Source organism: Vanellus vanellus, assembly GCF_965231255.1.
Source record: "Vanellus vanellus genome assembly, chromosome: 5".
Taxonomy (NCBI): Eukaryota; Metazoa; Chordata; class Aves; order Charadriiformes; family Charadriidae; genus Vanellus; species Vanellus vanellus.
The window spans coordinates 18,331-45,302 of NC_138910.1; the positions used below are offsets into that span (position 1 = coordinate 18,331).

General features: G+C 39.4%; 1 protein-coding gene across 1 annotated transcript; it reads right to left on the bottom strand.

The window, feature by feature from the left end:
• Positions 1-758: 758 nt before the first annotated feature.
• Positions 759-26,067, bottom strand: MARCHF7 (membrane associated ring-CH-type finger 7). The gene is made up of 11 exons (XM_082483183.1): positions 25,956-26,067; positions 19,871-20,027; positions 15,253-15,411; positions 12,924-13,095; positions 11,123-11,290; positions 8,205-9,318; positions 7,784-7,953; positions 6,402-6,511; positions 4,707-4,820; positions 2,872-2,920; positions 759-931 (listed from the first exon to the last, which is right to left on the bottom strand). The coding sequence occupies exons 2-11, from the start codon at positions 20,015-20,017 to the stop codon at positions 906-908; spliced, it is 2,229 nt and encodes a 742-aa protein (XP_082339309.1). The 5' UTR covers positions 20,018-20,027; positions 25,956-26,067; the 3' UTR covers positions 759-905.
• Positions 26,068-26,972: the final 905 nt, after the last annotated feature.

Here is a 26,972-nt window from a genome sequence, read left to right on the forward strand (position 1 = left end):
ATTTATAAAGAAGTGACAACACTAGAAAACACATTGATAACCAGTGCTTTGAACAGTGAAGGTGGGATCTAAAAAAGTCGGATTAAACTAAACAACCTTAGGTCTTTATCGAGTTGCATACCTGCCAGGAATGCTGAAATGCAAGAGTTTAAACCTTCGATATTCCATAATGCAACAGCCACACAATATCAAATATAATCTCCAATTTCCAAATCATAAAAAAAGCCATCACTAACACTAAGTATCAGAAGATCAATGCAAGTTCTTATTGCTTTTTGAGTTAAATAATAATCTTCAAATAAACCGAAACCCAAACAATCTCTACAGTATCTTGCTCATCCTCCTGTTCACTCATTAACACTGGAAGCAATCAGTTATTAGATGATGTGGCAACAGAGGCATTTAAAAAAAAAAAAAACAACAAAACAAAAAAACCCAAACCAAACCAACCAAAACCTATTTTTAAGTACATGGACATCCCCACCCTCCCTACCCACCCTCACCCTGAAATCCACTATAACCACTTAGTGCCAGTAGAGGAGCAAAACTCGATAGACAAAACCAGAAATCTGACTACAGTAAGAAGGAAACATAAAGGGAGATATAGCTTCCTTAAATATTCAAAATCTGATGTCTTCCAAAACAAAGCACATCATCCTCATTATTTAAAAGGGAATTTGCTTTACATGTATCTAATCCTCGCACATGCTGAGTAGTTCTCAAGTCCACTGAGTTCCACTGTGCAGCAGTTGATTTTGAAATCAACAACGCTTCAAAAACTACATTAATATTCAATGCGCTTTTTACTAAGGAGAGGAAAAAACCAAATGCATGTTGATGTTCTTGCCAGTTCAGCATTTCTGCAGCAATTCCATTTCTCTTGCAGTATGAAGGTTCTATCAGCATCAGTCTTCAGAATCATCCTCAGAAGCTGTTGGAACAACACAGTATAATCAGAGGCCTTGACAGAGGTCTGTGAAATTAGAGCATTAAGATATGTAGAGGAAATAAAGGTAATTTTATAACACTGAACGGCAGATTGTAACAGCCACCCAAACCTTGTATAATTACATGGCCTAATTTTTAAATGCATCTCATTTCTGAAAAATGCAGCATTTTCAAATCAAAACTCGACATTACAAAATGCAGTGTCCTCCCACTGTTCTTCCTCAAATAAAAGGAAGAAAACTTAATCACGCCAGAGATTCAACTTTTATGTAGTGTTTACAGTGGCTAATTCCAACAGTAGTTAGAGGAGAATATATTCAATCCATGACAGCAGCACCCAACACAAGGGAAAGAAATGACGCGCAGAGTTAACAATTTGGATACTAAAACATCTAGAAGGGTTCAGCATTCTGAACAAAGAGAGAGACTCTTAAAAAAAAAAAAAAAAAAAAAAAAAAAAAAAAAAAAAAAAAGCGTTTTCTATGTATGTTGCTTAATGCAATTGAGTCAGGCCTGCTTGGAAGCAGCTCCTCTCTCCACCCCCATTCTTTCAGCATATGGAAAACGAACATAAAGCCCACCTATGCATAGCATTTTGTTGTTGCAAGGTGAATTCAAAGACAAATACACACTTGTCAACTATGATAAAAAGAATCAGTATACACATCTACAGTAGGTCTGTAAAGTGTTAGCTTGTCCATAACAGGAATTTAATCTGTCCTCTTAAGCAAACTCTGCAGACAAGGAAGTATTTACACTCAAGTAACTTGTTCCATCTCTGAACACAGAAAGAAGCAAGGTCTGTCTCTTCACTTCTCCAGTTCTTGGAAGAGAAATGTAACTAAAGTAGCATCAACAATAAATCTAAAACTCAGAATTCCTCACCTGCAAGTTAGATAAAGCCTGAATCAAATATAGATTAAATTACTGTGTAAAATGGCCCTTATTAAGATTAACTTTTACTCTAATAAGGATGCACATAACTTAGGAATAAATTCTGAACTCAAGTCCACTTTGTCTGCTCTGAATGCAGAAATAATCATCTGTTCCTCTAACTAAAAATTCAACACACACAACATTCCTTATTGTACTCCAAATAGGTCCTATGCACTGAAAATTCATATACAAACTTTGAATGCTGACAGATATTCACATGCACACTGCAAAAAAAAAAAAAAAAAAAAGTAGATCAACTAACTCCCTTCTACTGCCTATTAGTCATGCCCACTTTTGGCCTAAACCACGACACCCACAAACAATACTTAGATTCTGGATACATCTACCAGAAGTCAGCGTATAGTTTTGAATTCAAGCACACTGAAGAAACCATAAAGTTAACAGTAAGCTAGTCCTTTGCCAAAATTGGCAACTGTAAATTGCACTCCTGAAGTGGATAGGTCTGATCAAGGAACACACACAACCAAAAAGTGTGTGTGGATAGAAGAAAAAAAAAAAGGGGGGGCGGGGGGGCAGGAGGGGAAGAAGAGGGCAAAAAAAGGAAGGGGAGAAAAAGAAACGGCAAGAGAAGTATAGTAATTTAAGTACAGTGAAATTAAAACTTTAAATGTTTCTTTTCTACTAGGACTCATGTAAATGCCTACAACCTGAAGGTCACCACCAATTCCATAACTAGGTCCTACTAGAATTACAATAACCAAACTGTAACTACTAAGGAATCTCGTTATCACTCCAGAAAAACACTTCTGTGGTCTAAACAACTCTATGCTGTTGGGAAATTAATCATGGAGAATTAAAACCAGTTCCCCCTCGGAATAATTCTACTGATAATGGAAAAAGCACTGCTTGGTGAAGTCAAATTTTCAGTAATTAAGTCCGGTATTATGAATCTTGGCAAGGAGGATTGTACCCGTTTAACTTTGAGTTGATCTAATGGGAGGGGAGGGGAAGAGGGGAAGCACCTACTTTCAATATCTTCCATATGTGCCTGAAGAGTTCTTGCAAGGTTAATAAACTAGAAACAAGGCAGAAAGAAAGTAGTTTAAAAGTTGCAAAGTTATCTGCAGAAATTTGCAACAAGTTAGCAAAGTTTTCCTCACTTTTTACATCCCAAAGCTTCATCCCAGATGTCAGTTATCCTAACACATTTGCCCAACGTACAAAAATCAACACAAAATTTAATATAAATCCCCCCGCATTAGACTTCAAATTGCTATTGCACAGCTGTTTCAGCTTCCACTCTATGTCAAATGTTCCTGGTAGCAGTTAGTGGCATCATCTTCATGTTCTAAAGTCTGTAAAACACACCAATTTTGAAAGTAGCACACATAAACAAGTGCCCGTTTTATGGAAACTGTTCCTAGAAATTGTAATGCAGCGAAACATAATCTGCAAGGACTGCATTAGTTGGATCCATTTCATTTACTTCGCTTTTGATATGGCAAAACAGAGCCCTCTGACTGAATAAGATTTTAACTGTACGTAAAACATTTAAGAGCAAGATTACTATTAGGCAATGGTGGCAGTTTAATGTTAGAAGTACATGGTATCAAAACCCAAAGCCAAAATCCCTAGGATTCCTTGGGCAACTTTGAAAGTCTCAGCCAAGTGGTTTTTTTGTCAGTGACAATCTGCATCACTGTTTCAGACAGTCCAGATGTAAAATGAAACCAGATGTAACGCCAGTTTCCACAGCTCAGTTGTATGCTGGGTATCAAACACGCATTGGTGCTCTCAGTGGTTTAAAATGCATCATCACACAACTGTGTAGTGTCGCCTTTGACGAAATAACAGTAAAAACCATCTTATTTCCACAATACACTCAAGCTAATAACCTGTACTGGATGCTGGCTACTATTATATTATATGTCTTTTATGTCTCTACGCTTGCAGCGGAGAAAACGGGACAATTCATTTGTGGATCATGGAATACAAGCTCTACATTAGATGTGTACAGAAGAGGATCATTGTTCTAATACAGTAAGAGATTAGAGCACAGTCCTGCCTCTACCCCAAAGGCCTAGTACCTGCTACCAACCATTCCAATAAGCGTTGGACAAGCTTAATATTGTCAGTTCTTTGTATGTCATTAAAAAAAAAATAATCAGCTTTTCAGGAGTTCAGTTGATGAAGAGCACTGATTCATTACCTAGTATCAAATAAATGTGTAGAATACAGGATTCCTGAATGAGTCACTATGCAGAAATAACTTTGTACAATGATGTCTTACTGGTAAAATGTGTACTCACTGTATTCCTAAGCCAAGTCATTTAAGTGACAAGAATCCAGTCAAATAGAACTAATAAGAGTTTTGACTAATGCCGGAAAATCATACCGTAGCTAGTCAGTTTCAGAATGTAATATTTAAGCACGTATTTAGGCGCAATCCAGCAGACAAGCACTGCAAGGTCTAGACCTTTGCAATGCAGACTGGCATAATGAGAAAAATTAATCAAATAAGGTAGTCCAACATCCTCAACTGCATGTTTTGTACAGAGGGAGGTTAACCTTCCAGTTTTGCATAAATTCACAATAATCATGACAACATACATGCAAAGCAGTGAATTACCAACAACCTTGACAAAAATGATTTTGCAATGCAGTAACTGCAATAAAGTAGAACTCTCAGTTTCAAATCAAACATGGCGTTACTTGCATTGACAAACCTAGGCCATTTTTGACCTAAATTTGTTAAATAACCATGCTTCTTGGGTGTCTCGCTCCCAGGTCGCTCAAGGTAACAATCTAGTTCCAAGTTCTCCGTACAAGCAATTCCTGCCATAAAATCACTGCATACTTACTCTGACACGTGTGCTGGCCTCACTTGCAGTTCCCAGCATGTCAGAGAAGCGCTGCTCACATAAGTGTAACAACACTACAAGGTAGAGACCAGAGCTGATAAATTCATAGTCTGCCTTAAAGGAGAACAAAAGAAACATTCGGAATGTCAGTGACATGTCTGCTTATACAATTCAACAACTAGAACAAGAATTAAATTTTACTGGAAACACTATATATTTGATCTCTAGTTCTTCCAAGAAAACTATGGAAATGCAACACTAAAAAACTTTAATTACTGAAAAGCTATTTATACTTCAGGTTCTTCCCATTCACCACAGATCTAAGATGTTATGCTTGAAGATAAACAGAAAGAGTTCTACACATAAAATCTCAGTCAGCATGATTAGTTCACCAGAAGGAATCTGAGAATCAGAATATTCTGGGGAAAATAAAACCAACAAACCACTGGGGAAAATAAAACAAACAAACTTCGCTGGTTTCTTGTCAGTGGTCCCAATGCTTTAAAGACAGCCAAAATAAAGGAAAATATAAGAACTTTGTCATGTTATAAATATTTTGGGAAATTATTTTCCTTGCTGAGATAAAGCAAAACTTTCAAAACGCTACTGCTGCACTGATCATTTAGAGTCAACTCTTTAGGAAAAAGTTTCAAAGCTCTTATTTCAATCAAAGTACAGTGACAGTAACCAACAATCAGTAGCGCTAAAATGTAAGATGATAGCGCTCTACATGAAGACTTTTCAGAGTCTGGCCCAAGTGACAGGAACTAGAGTAAGAGCTTACTCTAAATAATAAGAAAATTAGAAGTTGATGTTTGACCCCAAAACTGGTGTCACTTTGTATTTTCTTTCAACTTCTGAGGCAGGCAAATTTCATTAGTCTTTCTATATTCACAGAATACAACCCAGAGAATAAGGAAAACACTCTGAGTAAAGTTCATTAAAGTAACTCCAGCTTTTTGTTATTTATTAATTTTTAAATACTACATGATACAGTAGTGCTACGATAATGTATTTTATATAACAAGAGTAACGCTAATTGAAACACTGGAACAGGCTGCCCAGGGAAGCGGCTGAATCATCATTTAAAAGGTATTTAACAGACAGGCAGATGTGGTGCTGAGGGACATGGGTTAGTGGTGGGTTTGGCAGCATTAGGTTGATGGTTGGACTTGATGATCTTAAAGGCTCCTTCCAACCTAGATGATTCTATGATTCTAATGGGCCTTTAATTATTTTCAATTTAGGAAAGGACTTGAAGGAGCAGCAGGAAACTGTTAGAAAAGAGGTTAGTTTCTACTCCAACGAAACAAAAGAAGTTTTTGTTTAAAACAACTGCTTAAGTGTGTTAAAAAACAGCAAAAATCAAATACAATTCATGACTTAATGTGAAATTCAATCTAATCATACTAGTACTGCACCTATGTGGCAGACACTGGACTGCAAAGCTAGATGACAGATCAGCAAGTAAGAAAAGGGTAAGAGATCTATTACACTTACTGAAACCTCAGCTATAGGAAGCACAGCAGGAAGACAGAATTTGTCCGAATATTGAGGAGAAAAATCTGTTCCATGTTGACATTACTTTATGTGTGTAACAGTCCTTCTGAAAAGGAGACACATTTTCCTTCTCTAAAGAAGAGCGCCCTTCCAGCACTAAACCAACACTTACCAAATTAGGCAAAATATACTAACTTGTTCATTTGCATGTGCCCTATAGAGTTCATGAATGTCAAAGTCTTCCAGGTTCAGATGCAACTTCTCCTTGCACAGTTCACAAGTTGTTACTGCTTCCAATGAAGAACCTGGTGGGGAGGGGCAGGGGAAAGTCAGTGTCAAGTTTATAACACAGGAGACAATTATACAAGCATTACAAATTGCAACTAATCCTTGGCTTTATTTTGCAGAGCAAGGTTAGAAGAAAAGGAAGCCTCTAATACAAATGTACTGACTATCTGCTAATGTCAAAATTTAAATGCTATAGAATGTTTATGGTCTATATCCAGCTCCACATATTTTGCCCCATGTTCGTTCTGGACACCATATGCCTCTTACTGAAAATCTGGCATAAAATCGCTGCTTGGGCTGTTTGAATTCTACATTGTAATCCAAATATACATGCAAGTACAATAATAAATATACTGGAATAGCTTAAAGTTACTGCCAGAGCAACATTTTGTCTTAAAGTACCAGGTTTAAAACAAGCTGCTCCATAAGCAACAAGATGAACAAAGCAAGTTTACAGTGGATTTATGTCTTTTATAGTTAAATACTTCAACTTCTACAGGCTGAGGCTTCTAATACATCCCTACTCTGATGTGGGTCCTCTGACACTGAGTAAAAAAAGTGAAGAGTTGCTAGCACCTTCCTTTGGTAAAAAGTATTCCATGATCTTCATGTCTTCTACCAAGTCACCTATTTTTGAGTCTTAAAAGTACCATAGACAACTTAGTTACAAACCAGTCTATCAATTTATTACAAAAACATTTGTACAGTGTGCACTTTCTGAAGTTTTTATTTAAAAAAATCCATATGCACTTTGAAGTAATTTTTTGAACTAGCAGTTTTAACTGCCTTGAACAGGAGTTAGTAACTTAAGTATGTTAGTATAGGTTAAGTATAACTTAGTATAACTTAAGTATAAGTTAAGTGTAAGTTAGTATTTAAGTATAGTTACAATAGAAAAACATTTTTGGATTTTCAAATTCCTATCACTCTACGACAGGCAGCATGGCTATACAAGTCTTAAAAACTAGAATCATGCACACAAGGAAGGATGGGGAAAAAACTCACCCGAACTGCTAGAGCAGCTCTAAAGCTACACTTCTGCAATGATATAGTTTGTCTAGTATCTTGGGAGATGATACCAAAAATCTAATTCTCTGAATGACAAATACAGTTCTTGGAACTACTCACATGAGAAGCGACAGATACACAATGCGCCTGAAAGTGCCACACTGCTGTTTGTCCCCAAATGCTTGTTTTTCAAATAAATACCTTAATATTACTAAGAGTAATCCTCCTGACAAGCCTCCTAATGTAACTGGGCGTCTACCTTAGTCTAGAGTCTGCTTTACCTGAATTAATCTTGGACTGCAGCCATTTTTTCATGCACTCCTGGTGAACATACCGCAGACTTCCAGTGCATTTGCATGGCTCTATTAAAAGGTTGTCAGAACTTGCAGAGGACATCTGACAGATTCTGCACAAGTCACCCTCTTCATCTTCAGAATCTTCTAAAAGCAGGCTGAATAGGAAGGAATATTGACAAATGCCGTGACACACTGCATATAAGGACAATTCCATTCATCAAACTGTTCTCAAACCTACAAGGATTAAACCAAGTTTCTCTAAAGACAAAAGTGAGAACACAGGTGACAGAGGACTGAGTTGCTGTCTTCTCTGAAAAAAAGTCTCCTTTTAACATCATGGTTACAGAAAACTCTCTCATGTTAAGTCAGGTACATTTTATTGTGTCAAAAGAACATAGTAATTTACCTCTCTTTAATTTTCTGGAGTCTTTCTGGGTCTCTTGAAGGTGTTACTTTAGACTTGCCACTTTCTTGTCCATCAGACTGATTCCAGCCAGAGGGAATAATATCTACAGTTATCATAACATTGTCAGACAGACTGCTTCCTAATGTGGGAGGCACTGCAAAGCGAAAGAGAGAACCAGGCAGAATTCCAGAACTTCTTCTACTGTGGGCTGAATCTGGTGGGGAGGCAGTAGCTGTAGGAATACCAGATACTGCAGGTGTTGGTGGTCTGCTAACAGAAGCCCGAGGAGGGCTATCTGATGCTTCAAGAGAGGTGTCCTCACCTGACTCTCTTCTTCTGAAGACATGTTGTGATCTAGCAGTGTTATCAGAGGTAGAGATCCTCGCAGATTCATCTCTTCCTTCTCTTCTTCTTCTGGAAAAGAGAGGTGTACATCTGTTCCTCAAAGATGATGATAACCAAGATCCTGTGCTCCTACTTTCAGAGTCTGGTCTGTAGCTTTCACCGTCTGAATCAGAGCTATGATTTTGCGAAACTCCTGATAAACCCCATCTTCGTCTAAGAAAACTAAATCCCTGAGAAGCTTCAGATGCCTGAAGTCCTGGAACTTCCGGAGTTGCAGCTCCATTACTGCTTGACAGAGCAGAAGCTTGAACTCTTGGGACCACTGTTGACTCTTCAGAGCCTAATGATCTTGTATGCAGTGAGTCTTGGCTAGACCTTCGAGAGAAAAACGTAGATGACATACTAGATGCTAAACGAGACAGCAGCTGTCTGGTTGTGCGCCTCCCTTCGCTGTCAGCTGCAGGCTCGTTCAATGACCTCTGAGATAAAACTCTTTCAGAACTACTTGAGGAAGGAGTTTCATCTCTAATGGCAGTAAGAGAAAATGCTGGCTGCACGCTCCTCTGGGGAGACTCCAATTCATTTCTCCTTTGTCTTGAAGAATAGTTGGATCTTGAAGAGCTCATGTTAGAGTCTCTGTTGAAAAAAGATGGCTGATGATCAGAAGGCAACTGGCGGTTCATGGATGCATTCAGCCTCAAAGTGCTCAATGAGTTGTCTTTTGGTCTTGCTCCCTCTGCATACGAAGCGGCAGGCCTGTCTTCAAGATCTGTTGCAGAAAAGCAGAGGAAAATACTATGACAAGGTGTGCTCTAGTAGTTACATTTCACGTGGATAACTCTAAAGTGTAAATACAGAGGTTCAGGATTTTGTGATCCTTACTCAAAATTGTTTCAAATCTGGCAGGTATAAGGGAGCTTATAAGAAAGATGGGGACATACATTTTAGCAGGGCCTGTAGCAACAGGACAAGGGGTAATGGTTTTAAACTAAAAGAGGGTAGATTCAGACTAGATATAAGGAAGAATTATTTTTTTTATGATGAGGGGGGGTGAAACACAGGTTGCCCAGAGAGGTGGTAGATCCACCATCCCTGGAAACATGCAAGGTGAGGTTGGATGGGGCTCTGAGCAACGTGATGTAGTTGAAGATGTCCCTGCTCATTGCAGGGGGGTGGACTAGATGACCTCTAAAGGCCTCTTCCAACCCAAACCATTCTGTGATTCTTATAGGCATGTTTTCTGTAAATACTGTGCAAGTACCTCAACACACTGAAAAGAATTCTACTGGAGCTGTTAACATTACAGAAAGCAGCCGAGGAGGCTAACATCAGCTAGTCTCCTCCTTCAAATAGCTAGATTTGGGAGCCGGGGGAAGAGGTGGGAGGAGGAAGCAGCTGAAGCCCTCTAAATTCACAAGAAGGGAAACTTCTTCAATATTTTAACTACTTAACAAGCATAGGCAGAGTAAGGTAGGAGGCAGAAGCCTTCTCTATTGAAACCTTTTAAGTTTTTAGTTTTGGTGGTGTTTTGTTTTTCTAACAGGTTCTGCATTGCAATCATGATTTACTGTTGAAGCTGAGGTTTATGCAGCTGGCAGACTCTAACTGAAGAAACATCTGCACAGATGCCAAGCATCTGCCATATAGCTTTGATTACATAGCAGGGAACACAGTTGGGAGTTATTTTTGTAACACTTAACAGAGGCACTACTGGTAGAAATGCAGCACGGACAGTACAAAGCAAGGCTGTCCACCCATCCATTTCTCCCATTAGGCTCTGCCAGGTAAACTTCAACTGTCCACTTATTAAAGAAATGTAGAGTCTGACGACATTAAAATATACTCTTCTGGTAAGGCAAGACTGCACAATGAAATCTGGAACTAGTTTTTATCTTTTCTGCTTTTCTTCTACACTTGTAAAAATGGAAGTTTTTTTTTTAAACTTCTGCATTATAAAATAGCCCTAATGCATCTGCAAAAGGTGGCAGATCAAGACTGATGATGAGCTTCCCCCAAGACAGCTCTAAAAGGCCACAACATTATGAATAAAAAGTGAAAATGACAGTGCAGAAATCCACACTAGTCCTAGCAGCTACCATGGAACAAACATCTCACTTCATGTAAAGTATGTGTTTATTCATTTTTATTTTCAGTGGTCTAGCAGTTTCACCTAATAACCACTCAAGAACCCAAATGGAAAGAGATAATACGATATGGGCACCTTCATGAAAACCCTTTCAAATTAATGTTATTTCTTTTCCCATACCTAAATACAAAGAGATCTTAAGGTGAACAAAGAAAAGAGGCTTACTGACTACTCACGCAGTTACAGCAGTAAACGCCAATACCACTTTCTTATAACTGAATGCATCTACAAGCCAGACAATTCATATATCCTTTGAAGGTTTAGCAAACACATGGAAAGTGGCCAACTAACTTTATTTAAAAAGATACCTTAAAATTAAATAGATATTTTGGCTTTGTGTTTTGAAGAAAATATTAAAAGAACATGTGAATAAACTGACAGGCACGCAACCTATGGGTTTACAAGCTTTCAGTTGTACAATACATACATGTTGAAGATGAAAAGTCACTGTTTCTGTAGCTGTGATCCACCAGGTTATTAACAGACAGATCTGTTCTTCTTTCTAACTCTCTTCGCTCCCTCACCAGCTCAGTTCCGAGGGAGCCAAGCATCACTGATGAAGATCTAGGAATCCTACTGTACCTCCAAGAGGAATCTAGAAAGAAGTAAATAAATCCCCTGTTTTTGTAATAATTTAAAAATCCATTACAGCTGGTACTTATGCATGCATTCTGGTTATACCATATCAAAGGAGAGTTTAACAATACCACTAAGCTGATCAAGTGACCAGCTGCCAGCATAAAGCCAAGAGTAAGCAGCATTCTGCTGATGCTGGAACTTATTTAGTCTTGCAGTGAGTTAGTTCTGAAAGCTAAACCAGAAAAAAGTAGTAATACTTTTGTGACAAGTCAGACCCATTAACACTCATACAGGTCAGGAGGAAGACAAATAGCATCTTGTTTTCAAATGGTAGCTAGTTTTTAAATAGGGTTCACAATATGGCAAAACAGCAGCTTGAGACTTAGTAAATGCTGCCATACTAATGATGCTTCTTAAATGCTCCTAAAATTCATTTCCCAGAAAGACTGCTGAAGCTTAAATGCAGCTTAGACGCAACTTTAAGAACAATGACTAATACTGTTCTTGCTCATACTGCACAGTAAAACACTTCAGTTTAAAGAGGGGTCTTGTGTTTTGCTAACAGCTTCAACAACTTACATAGGGAACTGTACATACTTCAGCTGCAAACAAAACTGTTGTTCAAAAAAAAGTGTTCTTCAATGGCTCTGGAAAGTCTACCTTGATTTTGTTTTACTGCTAAGTTATAAAATCCAAATTTAAGCACTCATTGGTCAGCAGTGTGATGACCAACCAAGCTAGGAATGGAAAGACAGATAGTCCTACACAATAACGAGAAACGTTAGTGGTGGCCATTTTATTAACAGAGCAAGAAAGCCTCAACAATAATGGGGTTTGAGCAAGAATTTATTAACTTTTATTTGGATGGCTGTGTGGTTTGATAAGAGAATATAAAAAGAACATTGATCCATACTCACACGGGTAATCTGAATGGATCTAACAGTCTATTTCAAAACATTCTATAAATATTTTCAATATAAGGTCTTGACCATCATTTCCTGACCTTTACACTTCCATTCAGCATATTGCTTAACTTACATTTGCCCAAGTATTACATACTTATTTACTGCTTTAATGAAAATCTCTGTTTTTACTGAAAGAGCTCCCAGTGTAGAATATAATTGCCTGACCTATAGAGTCCGTTTAGATGCTGCTAAAAAAAAAAAACCAACTCTTTCTTCCCTAACCCCTAACAACGGTGCTCTAACCAGCCATGACACTGTGCTTCTTGGAACACAGAGCTACGTAAGGTAAAGATTTCCCTTCTGCTGTCCCTGGCACACACAGGTTTACCAACACAATTTGACTCATGAAATGACAGCAGCTGCACTCATTCTTTCCTTGAAATCTTAACCAATTAAGATATATTTGAGCCATGAAGTTCAGCTTTACCGCAAATGGAATAGCTTCAGGTAATAATTTCTAAATGACATGAGTACAACTGGGTTTTCAAAAGACCACGTTAACAGCATTCTCAGTACTTTGGATACTGCTATCAGTGTGAACGTTCTCTTCTGTTAGGCATAGGTTTTTAATATTTGAGAATAAAAGCATAGAACTTCACAGCATGTCTTTTAAAACTTGATAAAACCTGATCTTACTATTCAGGTAATTTTCACATAACTCAGCTATAGTAATCAACCTCTCACCTGAAAAGGCAGTCAAGCCATTATTTCTCACAGAAGAGGTAGATGCACAAGATAGCTTAGGTCTCTTTGAATCACTGTCTCGCTGCTGGCTATGTAGTCTTGAATATGCTCCCTGAGTTCTCTCAGACTCACCATAACACCCAGATGTGAAATGAGAGGAAGAAGATGCAGACTGAAATAACATTAAAAAAAAATAATTTACAGACAGTATTTCAGATGTACTTACACTGAACAAAAGTTTACATAATGTAAAACTCACAAAAATAGTAAAGAACAACTTTAAGATGCAAAGCCTTTTTATTTAAAAATAACGTAGGATTTACGCTTGTGCTCTTGATCAGTATTCCCAGGTTTATTCAAGACAGTCCCACCAACAAAAGCCAATTTCTATTACAATCGGCATTATTTTTCCTTTATAGATAGATCTAGCTTACAGGGCAAAGAGATATTCCTGACTTGTAAAGATGCTGCGAACATGATCAACTATAGCTTTACAGCTCTCCAAGGAAACAGAGTTTTGCCATCCAGAAATGGCCCAAACTGACCAGCTTAATTATTTTATTTAATAGTTTAACTAATTCAGCTCATTTTTTACCAACCTAAAATATACTTGGCTAAGGAATCAACCCTAGCTTCTAGTAAGCTGTTTAGACCAGACTTACTTTGATTACATTAAACTCAAGTGCAACTGAAACTGTTCAGAGTGAAGAATGAGTACAAAACAATTCTTGCAGTGAACAGCACGGAAATAAAAGTTTTCAGAAACTAGTATTAAAAAAAAAAAATTAAATTGGGAAAGTCTGTAAAGCTGTTAGTCTGGTTACTTGCAGCCAAGACATTTGTTTTCTATTTGAAATGTTTTAATTTTATTTTTTGATATAAAAAACTTTAGCTCAACCAAAAAGCTCAGTTGAGCAGTCTGTCCTCCCAGAAAGTATCTACAACCAAGATCCTTTAAGGATCAATCAAATTAGAGTAGATGTTATAGTTGTGTTTTATTTTGCTGTTTTTCACTAAGCTTATAGCACTACTTTTTACTCTTTAAAACTAAGATGTATCCAAGTATTTCTGTTATCCCAACATGAAAGACAGGTGAGGAGACACAGAAACTAATATCACAAAGTACAAAGCAAGGTTAATTTCCCTCATGAATCATGTGTTTAATATATAACTTATCTTTTTATCATTTGTTATTTGATAAGTGGAAGTTTCAGGGTGTCTTCTGTAATGTTCACTTGCCTTGGAATTTAATTTAAGAGAAAAATTAACCTCTATGGGAAAAAATAATTATTTTGAAAAATCTAAAGTACCAATTTAACTAGATATGTAGGCCACTTACAACCACAGACTCCGTTTGCATTTCAACTATATGTAGAAACACCTACCATGACATACCCTGAAGGCCAGCATCTCCACACTAGTTCCTCCCTCCACTCCCCCTGTGCTTATCTCACTGTCTTCACCTTTAAGTCACAGTAAGAAAACAAACACCTATTTAAGGTGTGAGCACTCTCAAGTACCCAAACAGCTTTCAGTTTGAAAGTGAGCAGAATTTTCAATGGTTAACTACCTTCCCATCAAGCACCTTCAGTTTTGGGCTTTTCCCATCTTAATATTTCTACTGCAACTGGAAGTGTTTTATTGTCCCTCTATAGTGCATAAGCATGTCAAAGAAGCAAACTATTTTTGAAGTTAGGAAGGCACATTCTGGAGCCCAGTTAAGACAAGCTGTTAAGGCCTGGGGCTTGGATCTCAGTCAGGTGACAGTTCATCCTCCACCTCCTTTCGCAGTATGCTGTAAGCAGCACGTAAGCAAGCACGGGCTATGAACTGTTCCTCCACAACTAAGTTTTCTACAGCAGGTCTCCAAAACCATAAACTTTGTCTTAACTCACAAAGCTGGTACCATCCAAAAGACCCCCCCCCTAGAAATACCGGATGGAACAAGCTGAGTTTAAACTAATATTAATGTTGCTACCTGTAGGACTACAATATGTATGAGATTCTAAGCACTGCCTCCTTTTTTCTTTTAAAATGGATACTTGCAGAGTCACTCTCACTTCAAATTTGTTTCTTAACTATTAGTTTAACTAATGCACATTATTATTATTTTCATCCTCTGAATGATTTCTTACCATTGCTATGTTCTTGCTTTCCCTTCACCTTGACTTAATAAGATCTACTTATCTAGAAACATTACAGTGAGACCCTGTTAGTAGTAGGTTTTCAGATTGGGAAGGCTATGGTAAACGCCTGTTTTTTTTTGTTGTTGTTGTTTTTTTTTGGTTTTTTTTTTTTTTTAAGTATTATATACGTTAACAGTTCTCACCAATCTGCTTCTGCTTCCCAAAAATCTTCCAGCATGTGGATGATCAAGTGTCCCTGAGTATCGAGTTGGAGAGGACGTTGTAAGCTTCCAAGGAGTTTCATGGGTGTCTCTTTCTCCAATTGCCCAGTCTCTACTGGAGCTATTCAATACACCGGATTCCTGAAGAACATGTTATCATATGCATCTCATAACTCAAAATGAACTTGGTATCTGATCTGAATGTTGAAAATATGGGGAAGTGGAGGTACTAACAAATCTGGAAACCTTTAATGAGAAATCTCAAGGGATATCTGAGAGGAAATGGAACAGGCTTAAGAGAGAACTACTGGCAAAAGGAAAGGGTTTTTTTTTAAGTACTTTCCAGCAATTATCAGCTCCTTTATCTGTCCTCTTATTTGACCACGTACAATAAGTAATTGAAGTGTAAGGTTTTTGAGACACTACCCCAACATAGATACTCCAGCAACAGGGCGGAATTAAGGACCTCACTTTCAAGTGTTAAGTAAAAATCCAACACACGTAGGAAAACAGTCTCCGTGACAGCAAAAGTGCCACAGCGAAAGTGACTTTTTGGACACTAAAGCAAGCCATCTGTCTTGTCCTGGTCATCAGTTAATACAGGAAAGAGTGGGTGCAAGGAAGGGGGAAAAAGAAGAAAACCCACGCCTACTAACAGATAATTATTAACAAAAAAACCACCCATGCTACTGCAAATTACACAATATCTTCTCCAAGTCTTAAGCACTTCCCTTTTACCACAGCTTAAGTTTTTGATTTCTCTATCTAATAATTCTAATTATTCTAATCTATTCTAATAATCCACCATTGTGCTATTGGTAGGGAAAGCTTGCAAATTAGTCATTATTAATTCCAATTACATTTCACCCAAGTAGCAAAAATACATTTCCATTTTTCGCTACAAAATTGTGTCTCTAAGTTTCTTATAAATCACTAACATTCAAGACCACCCCAAAACAGTAAACAGCACTGGGTACAAAACCACTTTGGGCTTAAGAAATAAGCTAAATAGTTTTGGTAGCCGATTTCAGACACTGTGCAAGACAATGAATCCACAGTTTAATATACATAACAAACTACAACTGTTTGGCAAAACAGTCTTGCAAATAAATATTGTTTGCTGCACTACCTCAAACAAAGTGCTCAAATTACTTGAAGTCAAAACTGGGAACCATTTAACATACAAATCTGTCTACCTTTAAGGGAACTGAAGAGATGAGGTTCTACACTACCAGTTTCACTGAATTTCGATGAATAGATGACAACTAAAGAAAGACATTGCAACTTAATTTGCTCCACAGAATAATCATTAGCAAAATTAATAGAAATAACATAAATTCAACCATTTTGTTATAGCTATGCAGAGTTTGTAAGTGATTATTTGTCCATTCTCTTTCTATGAACTACTAATACTACAACTACAGTCGTTTCTGTCACTATTGCTTAAAAGTTGTAGTATTAGGAATTAAAAAGCTGAAGAAATATTCATGCTTGTCATTCTCACAAGCAAAATTAAACTGAAAATAAAGTATCAGCCAGTCAGTTCTCTCATATTTCAAAGCCTCAGTAGGATTCATCAGGTTTCTAAGTTATTTCACATATGGATAATCTGCCCATGGGCACAAGACTACACAACTTTAAGATAGAAGTAAAGCTCTCTTAAAATGTTCTTAATACAAGCCATACCTGCAAACTTAACTGACTTTGAAATACTTGCCTTTCCTTTTTCTCCAGCTGTTAGATTCTGAAGAGCTGAGAATTTCATCTTAAGTGTCTGGATCAGCACAATAAAGACCTTAACCCAAGAACACCACACTCGCACTAGCACAGCAGTGAAAACCAGTTCATGGAACTACACCATCTACCGATCTAATGCCAACACAGCTTTTGGAAGCTGTGGCATCTCTGCACTGTGCTCATTTCTTTGAAAGATGTCCCAAGGCCAAGATAGGAAGAAAAAAAGCAACATATTGGGTATCAAAAAAGTGGCTTTAAGAGAAATCAGGTGATCAGGCATAATGTCAGGAAAGCTCAACCTAATCGCTATATCTGAAATAAACAAACAAAAAAATAAAACACTTGGTTTGCTTTCTTCCTTCAGTTCAGCTTAAGACTATTTCACATCCTTTGTCAAAATTTAACAATTAAAGCATTACACGAGGTATTCTGCTTTTGGTGTCCACCTTCAGTAGGAAAGAAACACAATCGAGAAAACATTCAAAACAATTCTATACATTACACTTGACCCTATCACTCCATTAAAAAAATCAAACCAAACTTCATTTCTTATGAAACAGTTACAGTGTTGTATCATAAAGCATACGATTTTTTTTTTCTCATACCACTACACTAATTTGATTTGTGTTGTAATTCACCCAGAAACAATGCTATGTCACATACGTCAGATTACTTTACAATTAACCTGCTTGTTATGCCTCCTCAGATGAGCAGATGCTACTACCCAGACTGATCACAAAAGTGTATGACATACAAGAATCTATACCTACATGAAAAAAAAAAAAAAAAGAAGGGGGTGGAGAACAAACCCACCTGATAGAACCTTTTCTTTTTTTTTGTTTCTAGCCCTAGTCAAAACCAAATACTCAAAGTTTGACTGCTCTGTCTCCAAAAGTTTTTGAGTTAAGCTATAATCAAGTATGGTCTCTACCTGCAGAAACGACTTTATATTAAAAAGGCAAGTCTCCAAGTTCCCTTTCCTCTACATACCTAAAGCACTACTGACAGTCATATATTTTTTCTTCTAAATGACAAATCTTTTAAATGATTTGGAACTAAAGCAGCTCTTAATATTTTAAGGTAGGCTTCTGAATGGATTAATAAAGTGAAAAGGCCTGCCCGTTCCATTCCCATCTGACTGGACTTAATCTTATTTAGACTACTTGTTTCTTCTTGCCCCAGCCACTTGTAATCTTAACCTGCAAGCAAAAATGAAATTTGCTCCTACTAGCTCTGTAAGTACCAAAGGTTAGTCAAGAGAGGGGTCTTTCCTATGCTTTTATCACTAAGCACTAGTCTTGCGTAAGAAGGTCTCAGACTACCTTTTATGAACTGGAGTGGAAAGAAGAGATACAACATAATCTTCTACACAGTTATTTCCCCCTCTGTTTTAACTGGAAAATGTTATAAAGATCATTCCTCAGATTAGAAGCACTTTGCTCAACAGGAAATAGCCAAAAGGTAATATGTAGTGCAGTGAACACATTGCAGTTTGTTTAATAAATGAAATAATATAAAAGTACATGAACTTATAACACAAGAAAGGTGTAACAGCTGTAACACATCTAACTTCATAGCACCAGCTCAGCTTGAGACTCATCTTCTTATCAACAGCTTTCAGGATGATATGTAGACTGTGTGGGTCCATAAATCCCTACAAAAGAGTAAGACTATCTGATTTGGTTTTGCTGAGCAGCCAGCCAGTAAAAAACGTACAGGAATCCAAAAAGCAGAAATGACTGAAGACTACCCTTAGACACTCCCTATAGCCTATATACTAGTGAACACATGCATGCTAGATATGGCAAAAGATAACACATATACATATAATTGTGCTAAAAATAATTAATGTTCTATTACTTGTAAAACCATTTCTGGAAAAAGCATTATATAACACGATGTCCCAGACAGTTTGTCAGCAGGGACCAAACTCATAGCCATTTTATCAAAAAAATATGAACGTTTAATCACGGAGTTAAGTTTCTGCGGTTTCAAAGACCAAGATGGGCTTAGATTTTTGGGCCCAAAATTGAAGTGACAACTGCTGACAGGAGTAGAAACAAAACAATAAGAGAATTGAGCCAAACAGCCACCTGTTGTTTCCAAGTGCCCAAAATAACTTCTGAAGTAGTTTAATCTCTACTTCCCATAATACTCTTTCAAAGTGAAAGGACCTGCAGAGTGTGAGTTCTTATTCTTGAGCACGGCTTCCCTCCCGCACAAAAGCAATGTGGCTAGTGTAACATGTCACACGTGAAACAGCAAAGGCCTTTACCCTCGCCATGTCTATTGCACACAAAGCCTAGCTGCATCAACATACTGACATGACAGTATGACATATGCCTAAACGTCCTCTTCTTACCTTCACAAAATGCAAAAGAAGTAGGCACCGCAGAGCAGAGCAACTCTTAGAACTGCAATGTATTCCTGTACTTTCTGCATCATCCACACGTGTATAGAGGGCTACGCTTCACATCAAAATTCAAACAAAATCCTGACCTCCCCTCAACAGAAAATCCCATTTACCCAGGTTTAAGACTGCAGTGACTAGCACCAAAACAGACCCATAGTATCAGGATGCCCTTCATTCATCAAACAGCTGATTTTTAAAGGTGCAGCTAAAAACAAAAGTAGGTAAAGATGGCAAACCTAGAACCACCAGTTGATACTGCGGAATATTGTCATTGGCCTAGTTATTAAATCCTTGCATTTTAGAATTAATCTTGCGTTTTGTTCACAAATGGAGGGCCCTGGGTGGGACTTTTCCTTGTATTTCCCTTTTGTCTGGGTTTTAGGGTTTTTCTTGGTGAAAAACAGACGTTAAATTAATTTATACTTTCCAGAAAGAGACAAAACACATTACCTGGTATCCAGATTCAGATCTCTGTGAAGACTCTCTCGCACTATACGCACCAGCTAAACCGTTTCCAGTCAATGTTCGAGATCCCAGTGAGGAGCTGGAGGCCTGAACAGATATCCTTCGAGGAATTCTTGAGGGTTTTGACTCCATTCTTTGTATTCTGTATAAGGAAACTCTGATTATTTTTTCTTTTAGAAGCAGGGACCTACATGCAAAACATGCACAAGTCATTCTGAGCGTATCATAAATAAGACTCACACATACAAAATTTACACAGCACTTTGGTCTGACTGTGCATCAGTAAGATGTGGAACTAAGTTCTTACCCTAGTTTTTGTAACCTCCTTTTTACATCTCCTCCCATTCCATGTTAGAGAATGAGAAACATAGCCACTTTTGCTATTATTATTATTATTATATTACAATATATTCTTGCTATTACATTCGAAGTGGGACTCCCTAGCAGCACTAGTACTAACACAAGATGAGCCAGGAGTCACGGAAAGAGTCCTCGGATTTCCTAAATTCATATATTACCTCTTTGTTAATTAACTGCATCTCAACACTTGCAGAAACTACACTCAGACTTATTCTTCAGGGTCAAAACTATGAAACTTCATCCTCCTGTGAAAAAAATACATTTGCAGTCTACCTGCCTCAAAGAAATATCTAACTTCTCCAAAGACAACTCCCATGAAAATTAAGGGCTACAAAGATGATGAGGGGACTGAGGCATCTTTCTGATGAGGAAAGGCTGACGGACTTGGGGCTTTTTAGTCTGGAGAAAAGAAGACTGAGGGGGCATCTTACCAATGCTTATAAATCCTTAAAGGGAGGGTGCCAGGGGGATGGGAACAGTCTTTTTCCAGTGGTGCCCAGTGACAGGACAAGAGGGAACGGGCACAAACCTGACCATAGGAAGTTCCACCTAAACCTGAGGAGGGACTTCTCTCCTGTGAGGGCGGCAGAGCACTGGCACAGACTGCCCAGAGAGGCGGGGGAGTCTCCGGCTCTGGAGCCATTCCAAACCCGCCTGGACATGTCCTGTGCCACTGCTGGAGGTGGCCCTGCTCTGGCAGGGGGTGGCACTGGGGGAGCTCCAGAGGGCCCTGCCAACCCCCACCAGTCCGGGATTCTGCGACGTATACAAAAGAGACCATGCTGCCTCAAAGGTATATATAAATTTACTTTTGTGTCACTGAGTCTTTATTTGGTCTTTTGGTATTCTAGGCATTTCAAAAGAAATGCTGGTGCCTTTTCCACCTAAGAAGTGATCCTGTAGTCATTCCTGTCCTTGAAATGCTATCTGGACTTAACATTGCTCAAAAGCTCCAGATAGATAGCTAACTGGCTTACTAACATTCCCAGATTCTTCCTCCTCAGGATGGTACAGACAGAATCAGACCACAAAAGGTAGCTCTTAAATAAAAAAGTGAACAGAACTGCAGGACCCTCAGTAATGTGGTGTGGGAAGAGTAGCATAACTAAAAACTCTAAACAGATGGCCGAGAACTCCATTGGTACAAGGTGATTTTCAGAAGTGGCACAATCTGTTTTATTTAAGCACTTTTAATTCTGGCCTAACCTTCTGAGAAGGAGAATAAGCTACAACAAGAAAAAAAAAAATAATCAATCAGTACAGCACTTTTTTTTTTTTTTTTTTTCCCCACAGATCAGCCATGTTCATCAGTAACAGTTTGTGAAAAGCTCCTGCATCAATCCTGACGTACCTCGTGTCTGGCTGCAGTTTCAAGTTGAGTTCACATACTCAGGACTTTTAATCTTCACCGAAAGTCATACTACATTACATATTCTACCTGGTAAAAGCTAGTTTGTACAGAACTCCATTGGCCTAACAGTTGGACAGCTGAGGTTAATTTCCTTAATGGAAGGTTTTAACTACTGTTCTGGTGCATGTTCAGTTGATAGCTTTACAACACAGATCACAACACAAAATAGCCAAAACACTTCATCTTGCAAGTAGGACTTTTTTTTTTATTTGAAAAAAAAAAAAAAAAAAATTACAACATAAAGCATACGCAGTTTAAGTGAATGTTTACATTTGTGTACAAAAGAGCTACTGGATTGTATTATGGAGAAGCACAGCTTCTAGACCATGCTTCAGACATTAGCCACCCATTTGCTTTTGCCAGAACATCATCAGTTAAACAAGATCAGTTCAGGAATCTGAAATTCTCACTTGCCTAACTTTGGATTAGGAACCTGAAATCACAAATTTGTTAAATTTCGCAGATGACATTTAAACCCCTAAGTAAATATTGAGCAATTCTATGCAATTGTCAAAGTTGTAAATGCAGCTGTATCGATAAGAATGCCCTAAGCAATGTTCCAAAGTACAGAACAACACTGCCAATCATGGAAGTTTAAAAGAAATCCAGTAAGGGCAAATCTAAAATACACCACTTCAAGTGGATCATTTTTGCAATAGAATGTAACAATCATATTTCTTCATATTTGTACCATTATATAAGACACTGTAATGATGGTTAATTTAAGCTTGAGAGTAATCTGCCATAGTACGCACTGCAAGTCTAGTACTTGTCTGAAGCTGCACTGAGTGTGAAAAAGTAACTATTCAGGTTGCAAACTATGAAGCTAAATTAGTGTCACAATAATATAGACTAGGGTGTATGCTAGACAGGACAGCTGTAGGTCTTGATGAGATCTGACATCCAAAGCACTGTTTATCTACATTTTACCCTCATACAAACTATACGGGACACACAGAATAAGGGATCCAATTCTGTACTATTAAGTACTTGACAAAGAGCGCCAGCATTATTGCTTTTGTTATCGATCATTCTCTTTCTGGATCCCTTTGCTTCAGACGGGTGTGGAACCAGACTAATTAAATAACATAGATAAAAGTCAGACGCAGACATATGTAGAATACACAAAGATTCTAGAAGAAGGGATGGAAGCTCCTACCAGTAGAGATTAATGTCCAGATGACAGAAATGTAAGAAGTTGTAACAACTTCAAGACCAAATTAGAGATCATCTAGTACTAATAAAATTGCTTATGTACCATGCACAGAACAGCCAAAACAGTAACATTCAGATAGGAAAGCACAGAGTGGAAGACTGTGGACACCAGACCCAACTATCTCTAAGAGCTGAAATGGAGTCTAAGATTAGCAAATTGCTTCTACAAAAATACATAAAAAGGCACAAGACTAATTTTCTCCTCCAGTAGTAACCCCAAGAGGACAATGTTATCAATCAGCTTAATCTTGTAAAATAGCACAAGTTGTGATTTCAACCTGAATGTGTCAGAGTGATACTATCTATACAATATTTTCTTTCTCTAAGTAAAGAAATCTTGCAGAAACTATACCAAAAATTATGTTGAAACAAAATAAAGGCAGAACATTAGAAAATGCAAAATTTAGTATGTCAGTTTATGCACCCCCATTATGATTAATTTCTTTAATACTACCATTCATTTTTTCTGCAGTCCTGGCCTCAGCCAGCAAACGAGCAGGATCTGCTACAAAAATGCATCTGAGTTGTGTAAGAACAGGCATTTGACAAGAGAAGCCCTGCCTTGTTTGATGCGGAGGGGGAAAGGTACTGGAAAAAAAGGCTTTATGGTCTAGGCAAAGAACTTCTGCTTGAGGAAACAAGATTTTATCTTCGCCTTTCAACAAAGGTTCACTGACATGAAGCATGTCATTCAGATTAATATTTTTTTAAAAAACACTACACAAGAGCTCTTCAACTTCTGGGCATCCACCATAAAATTTACTTGGAATCCAACTAGAGGGAATCGTGAAAACACTTATCAGCAACAGAGCCATGACTTGAATATATTAGATAGATAAAACTGGATATTAGTTATGTCAACTTTGATAATCAACGCTAGTAAGAAGTTTTTTGGTTTCTTTTGTGGGTTTTGTGTTTTGTTGGGTTTTTTTGTCCAGAGTTCTTTGAAACCCATTTTAAGCACTCTACCTTGGAAGCTTGACAAGCAACCATCTTCATAGTTGGCTTGAACACACAATACACATAAGGCATATGCTGATCATGGTAACATAATGAGGTCATCAAGGCGAACATGGTAAACTATCACAGAACACAGGACAGAATGAGACAGTGGTCTCTCAATAAACAAAAAAAAAAAATAATTGTATTATTAAAGCCACAATAATACCCGTCTGCAAGGGGAATATCGTGTTAATATAGGATATTTCAGGATGACAATGGTTCCCTTTTACAGTGCTAGCATCTTAAGGGTTTTTTTGAATGAGCACAAAGACACTCAAATTAAAACCTCGAACATTTTGTTTACCCACATAGGAATTCAACAAATCCCAAGTGGTAATTAACATGCTTTAATGAGTTCTATAATGACCAAGTAGTCACATCAATTTACACTGAAGCTAGTGAGGCCAAAAAATACTTAAGTGACTTCACTGAGGAACAAATTAAAAAAAAAAAAACAAAATAAAAGTTGTGTTGCAGTCTGAACTGAGATAAAAGCCTGCTGTTGCCACAAAGGAAGGGAACACCTTACTCAAACATGACACCTGCTGTGTCCTTCACCAGGCAACTTCCAACACACTATCCTGGCAAAATACGCTTCTGTCTTCTCCATCATTTTGACACTACTCACACTGGTATCCAACAACAGAGAAAAGAGAAAGAAAACATCAGGGTGAGAAGCACTGCTCTCATCAAAGCAACATATTTCATCAGCTTGTGCCATGTTATGCAACTTAGCTATCAAAACCTCATCGAAAAATCTGGAAACAACTCACGCCTCCCGGAATAATGCATGCATGTGACGCCTCTCAAGGCTTGGTAAGAAACCAAGTTCTGAAATCCAACTTTAAAGTTGTACCTGGGAAACAGATGATCAACTTGTAATGGGAGATGAAGTTGAACAGCCTATTTTGAGTATGCTGCTCAGATGTCCTGCCCTTCTTGATCTGTCATCCCTCCAACTACGTTATAAAAAATCAACTGGACCCAATGTAACCACTGATAAAGATAACAAGAGATAAAAGATCCAAGAAGTCTTTGCAGGAAAGCAGTGTAATCTCAAAAGGTAAAGATAACACAAACAACAAATATTTCAAATAAAATCCTCTCGCTTCTCTCTTCTGCCCGGAGCCCCCTCTGCTGAGAAATGAGGAGCAATTTGAGGTAGTCATGTCCACCAGTAAGGGAAGCCTTTACTAGCTTCCACGTTTTCTACTAACAGCTTAAAGCATTCCTCTGCCCTCAGTCAGAGAGAAGCACACGCTTCACTCCCACCTCCTAAATTCAAGCTTCCTACCTTGGAACTATGTGGTGACGCTTCTATCCGAGACTCAAGCTTTTACATCTACGGGTTTTTGTGTACTTTGATATACAACTGTCATGAGACTCTTCCCCCCGAGCAACTTGTGATCACGTGTCTTCCTCCGTGTTTACTCACAATCACGGCTTTATGACAAACAAGATGGAGTTCAGGGGCAATTCCCTCAGTCTGCGCAACTCTTTGTTTCGGGTACTTTCTCAACCTTCAATCAAGGAAGACTGACACAAAACCCAGCAGCCTCTCAGGAGTCCCACGAGCAAGAAAAATATTCACAAACGCCGCCTGCCTGCGCTGCGGCAGCCGGTGCCATGGCGCTGGGCTGTTTCCCCAGCCCGGAGCCAGCAGGCCCCAGACAGCGGGCGCTCCGCAGAGCCGCTGAGGAGGGCACCGGTCCCTCCTCCCCAGGCCTGAGGGGAGAGGCCCAGCCTGCAAGGCTGAGGCCCGGCCAGAAGCCCGCGGCCGCGCCCCAGGCCAGCACCGAAGGGCAGCGCCGACCGCTCTGCCCCGACCCGCCGGGCAGAAGCTCCTCCGCGGGAGGGCAGGGACGGGGGCACAGAGGGTGTCATGCAGCTTCGCTGCCAGCGAAGGCGAGCGGCCGCCAGCGATGCCTGGCGGAGAGACGGGCGGCGGAGCCAGGCGCCAGCCCCGAGACAAAATGGTTCCCCCCGGCCCTGGCGCAGAGCCGCCGGCCCCGCACACAGGCGCGATCTGGGCCCTACAGTGTCGCCCTCCCCTCCTCGACACCGTAAGCGGTCTGCACTCACTCTCACGACGCGGACATTCAGGAGCGGAGGGGCCGAGTCGCACCGGGCCCGCAGGCTGCCGCGCCGAGCCAGCCGCCTCTCCCCGCAAACACAATGGCGACCGCGCCGAGCCTGCACGGCTGTCAATCACCGCCCGGGCCCCGCCCTGCCCGCCTCTCGCGAGAACTGCGGCGGGAGCAGAAGGGGGGAGGTGCTCGGCGGGGCGGGGAGCCAGGGCTGTGCCGTCCCGTCGCGGGCGGCCGAGCGGGTGCCGAGCGCGGAGCAGCGGCTGTGCGGGGCTGTGCGCGCACAGCACGAACGGTGCCGGGAGGAGAGCCGAGGCCGCCGGGAGCCGTGATCCCCTCCGCTGCCGAGAGGTTAAAACTAGGGCACCCCGCGAAGTGAGGTCTGAAAAATCCTCCTATTAGAGGCAGGATTTCTTTTGGTTTGGGGAAAAAACATCCCCAAAGCCACACTTTGAATCGACGCTCAACGTTCAGCCTTAAATCTGCAAGCAGAGGTTTTGAGTGTTCTTCTGTGCCACGTACTCCTCCCAGCGTCGCGGCTGTTTTGTACGTAAATGCGCTGTGTCATGGAGAGCCGCGGGTAGCCTGGATGGGAGTTGGGCTCCCTGAGGGACGTGGTGGGATGGCGGTGTTGGAGAACGCCGCCTCAACGGCGAAGCGGCGGAAATGCCATTTGTTTTCATTGTATTCAGACTTCAGATTTGTCCTCTGGAAAGTAACAGACTTTGGCAGACATTTTCACTAGGGAGGAAGATTCTGCATGACTTATGAAGTCGGGAGATAATCTTACCAAATCCTAAAAATGCCAAGCCATCACAAAATCTGTCAATCCGAAACAAGCAATGGTTTCCAGTGTCCCTGCCCATGACACAATACAGCAGAGGTCTCACACTGCTGTATTTTCTGAACCAGGCTCTCAAGACAGCCTGGTGTGTTGTTACGATGGAGTCTAGGCTTTGCACCACTGCTGTCACAAGGCTCAGTATTTTATTGATCCAATATCCACCTGTCA

Coding starts and splice junctions, on each gene's coding strand:
- MARCHF7 (XM_082483183.1), bottom strand. CDS start 20,017: ATGGAGTCAAAACCCTCAAGAATTCCTCGAAGGATATCTGTTCAGGCC. Junction 11,291..12,923: donor TGGCTTGACTGCCTTTTCAG/GTGAGAGGTTGA, acceptor ACTTCTTTCTAG/ATTCCTCTTGGAGGTACAGT. Junction 4,821..6,401: donor GGGCACATGCAAATGAACAA/GTTAGTATATTT, acceptor TTCTCCTTTAAG/GCAGACTATGAATTTATCAG.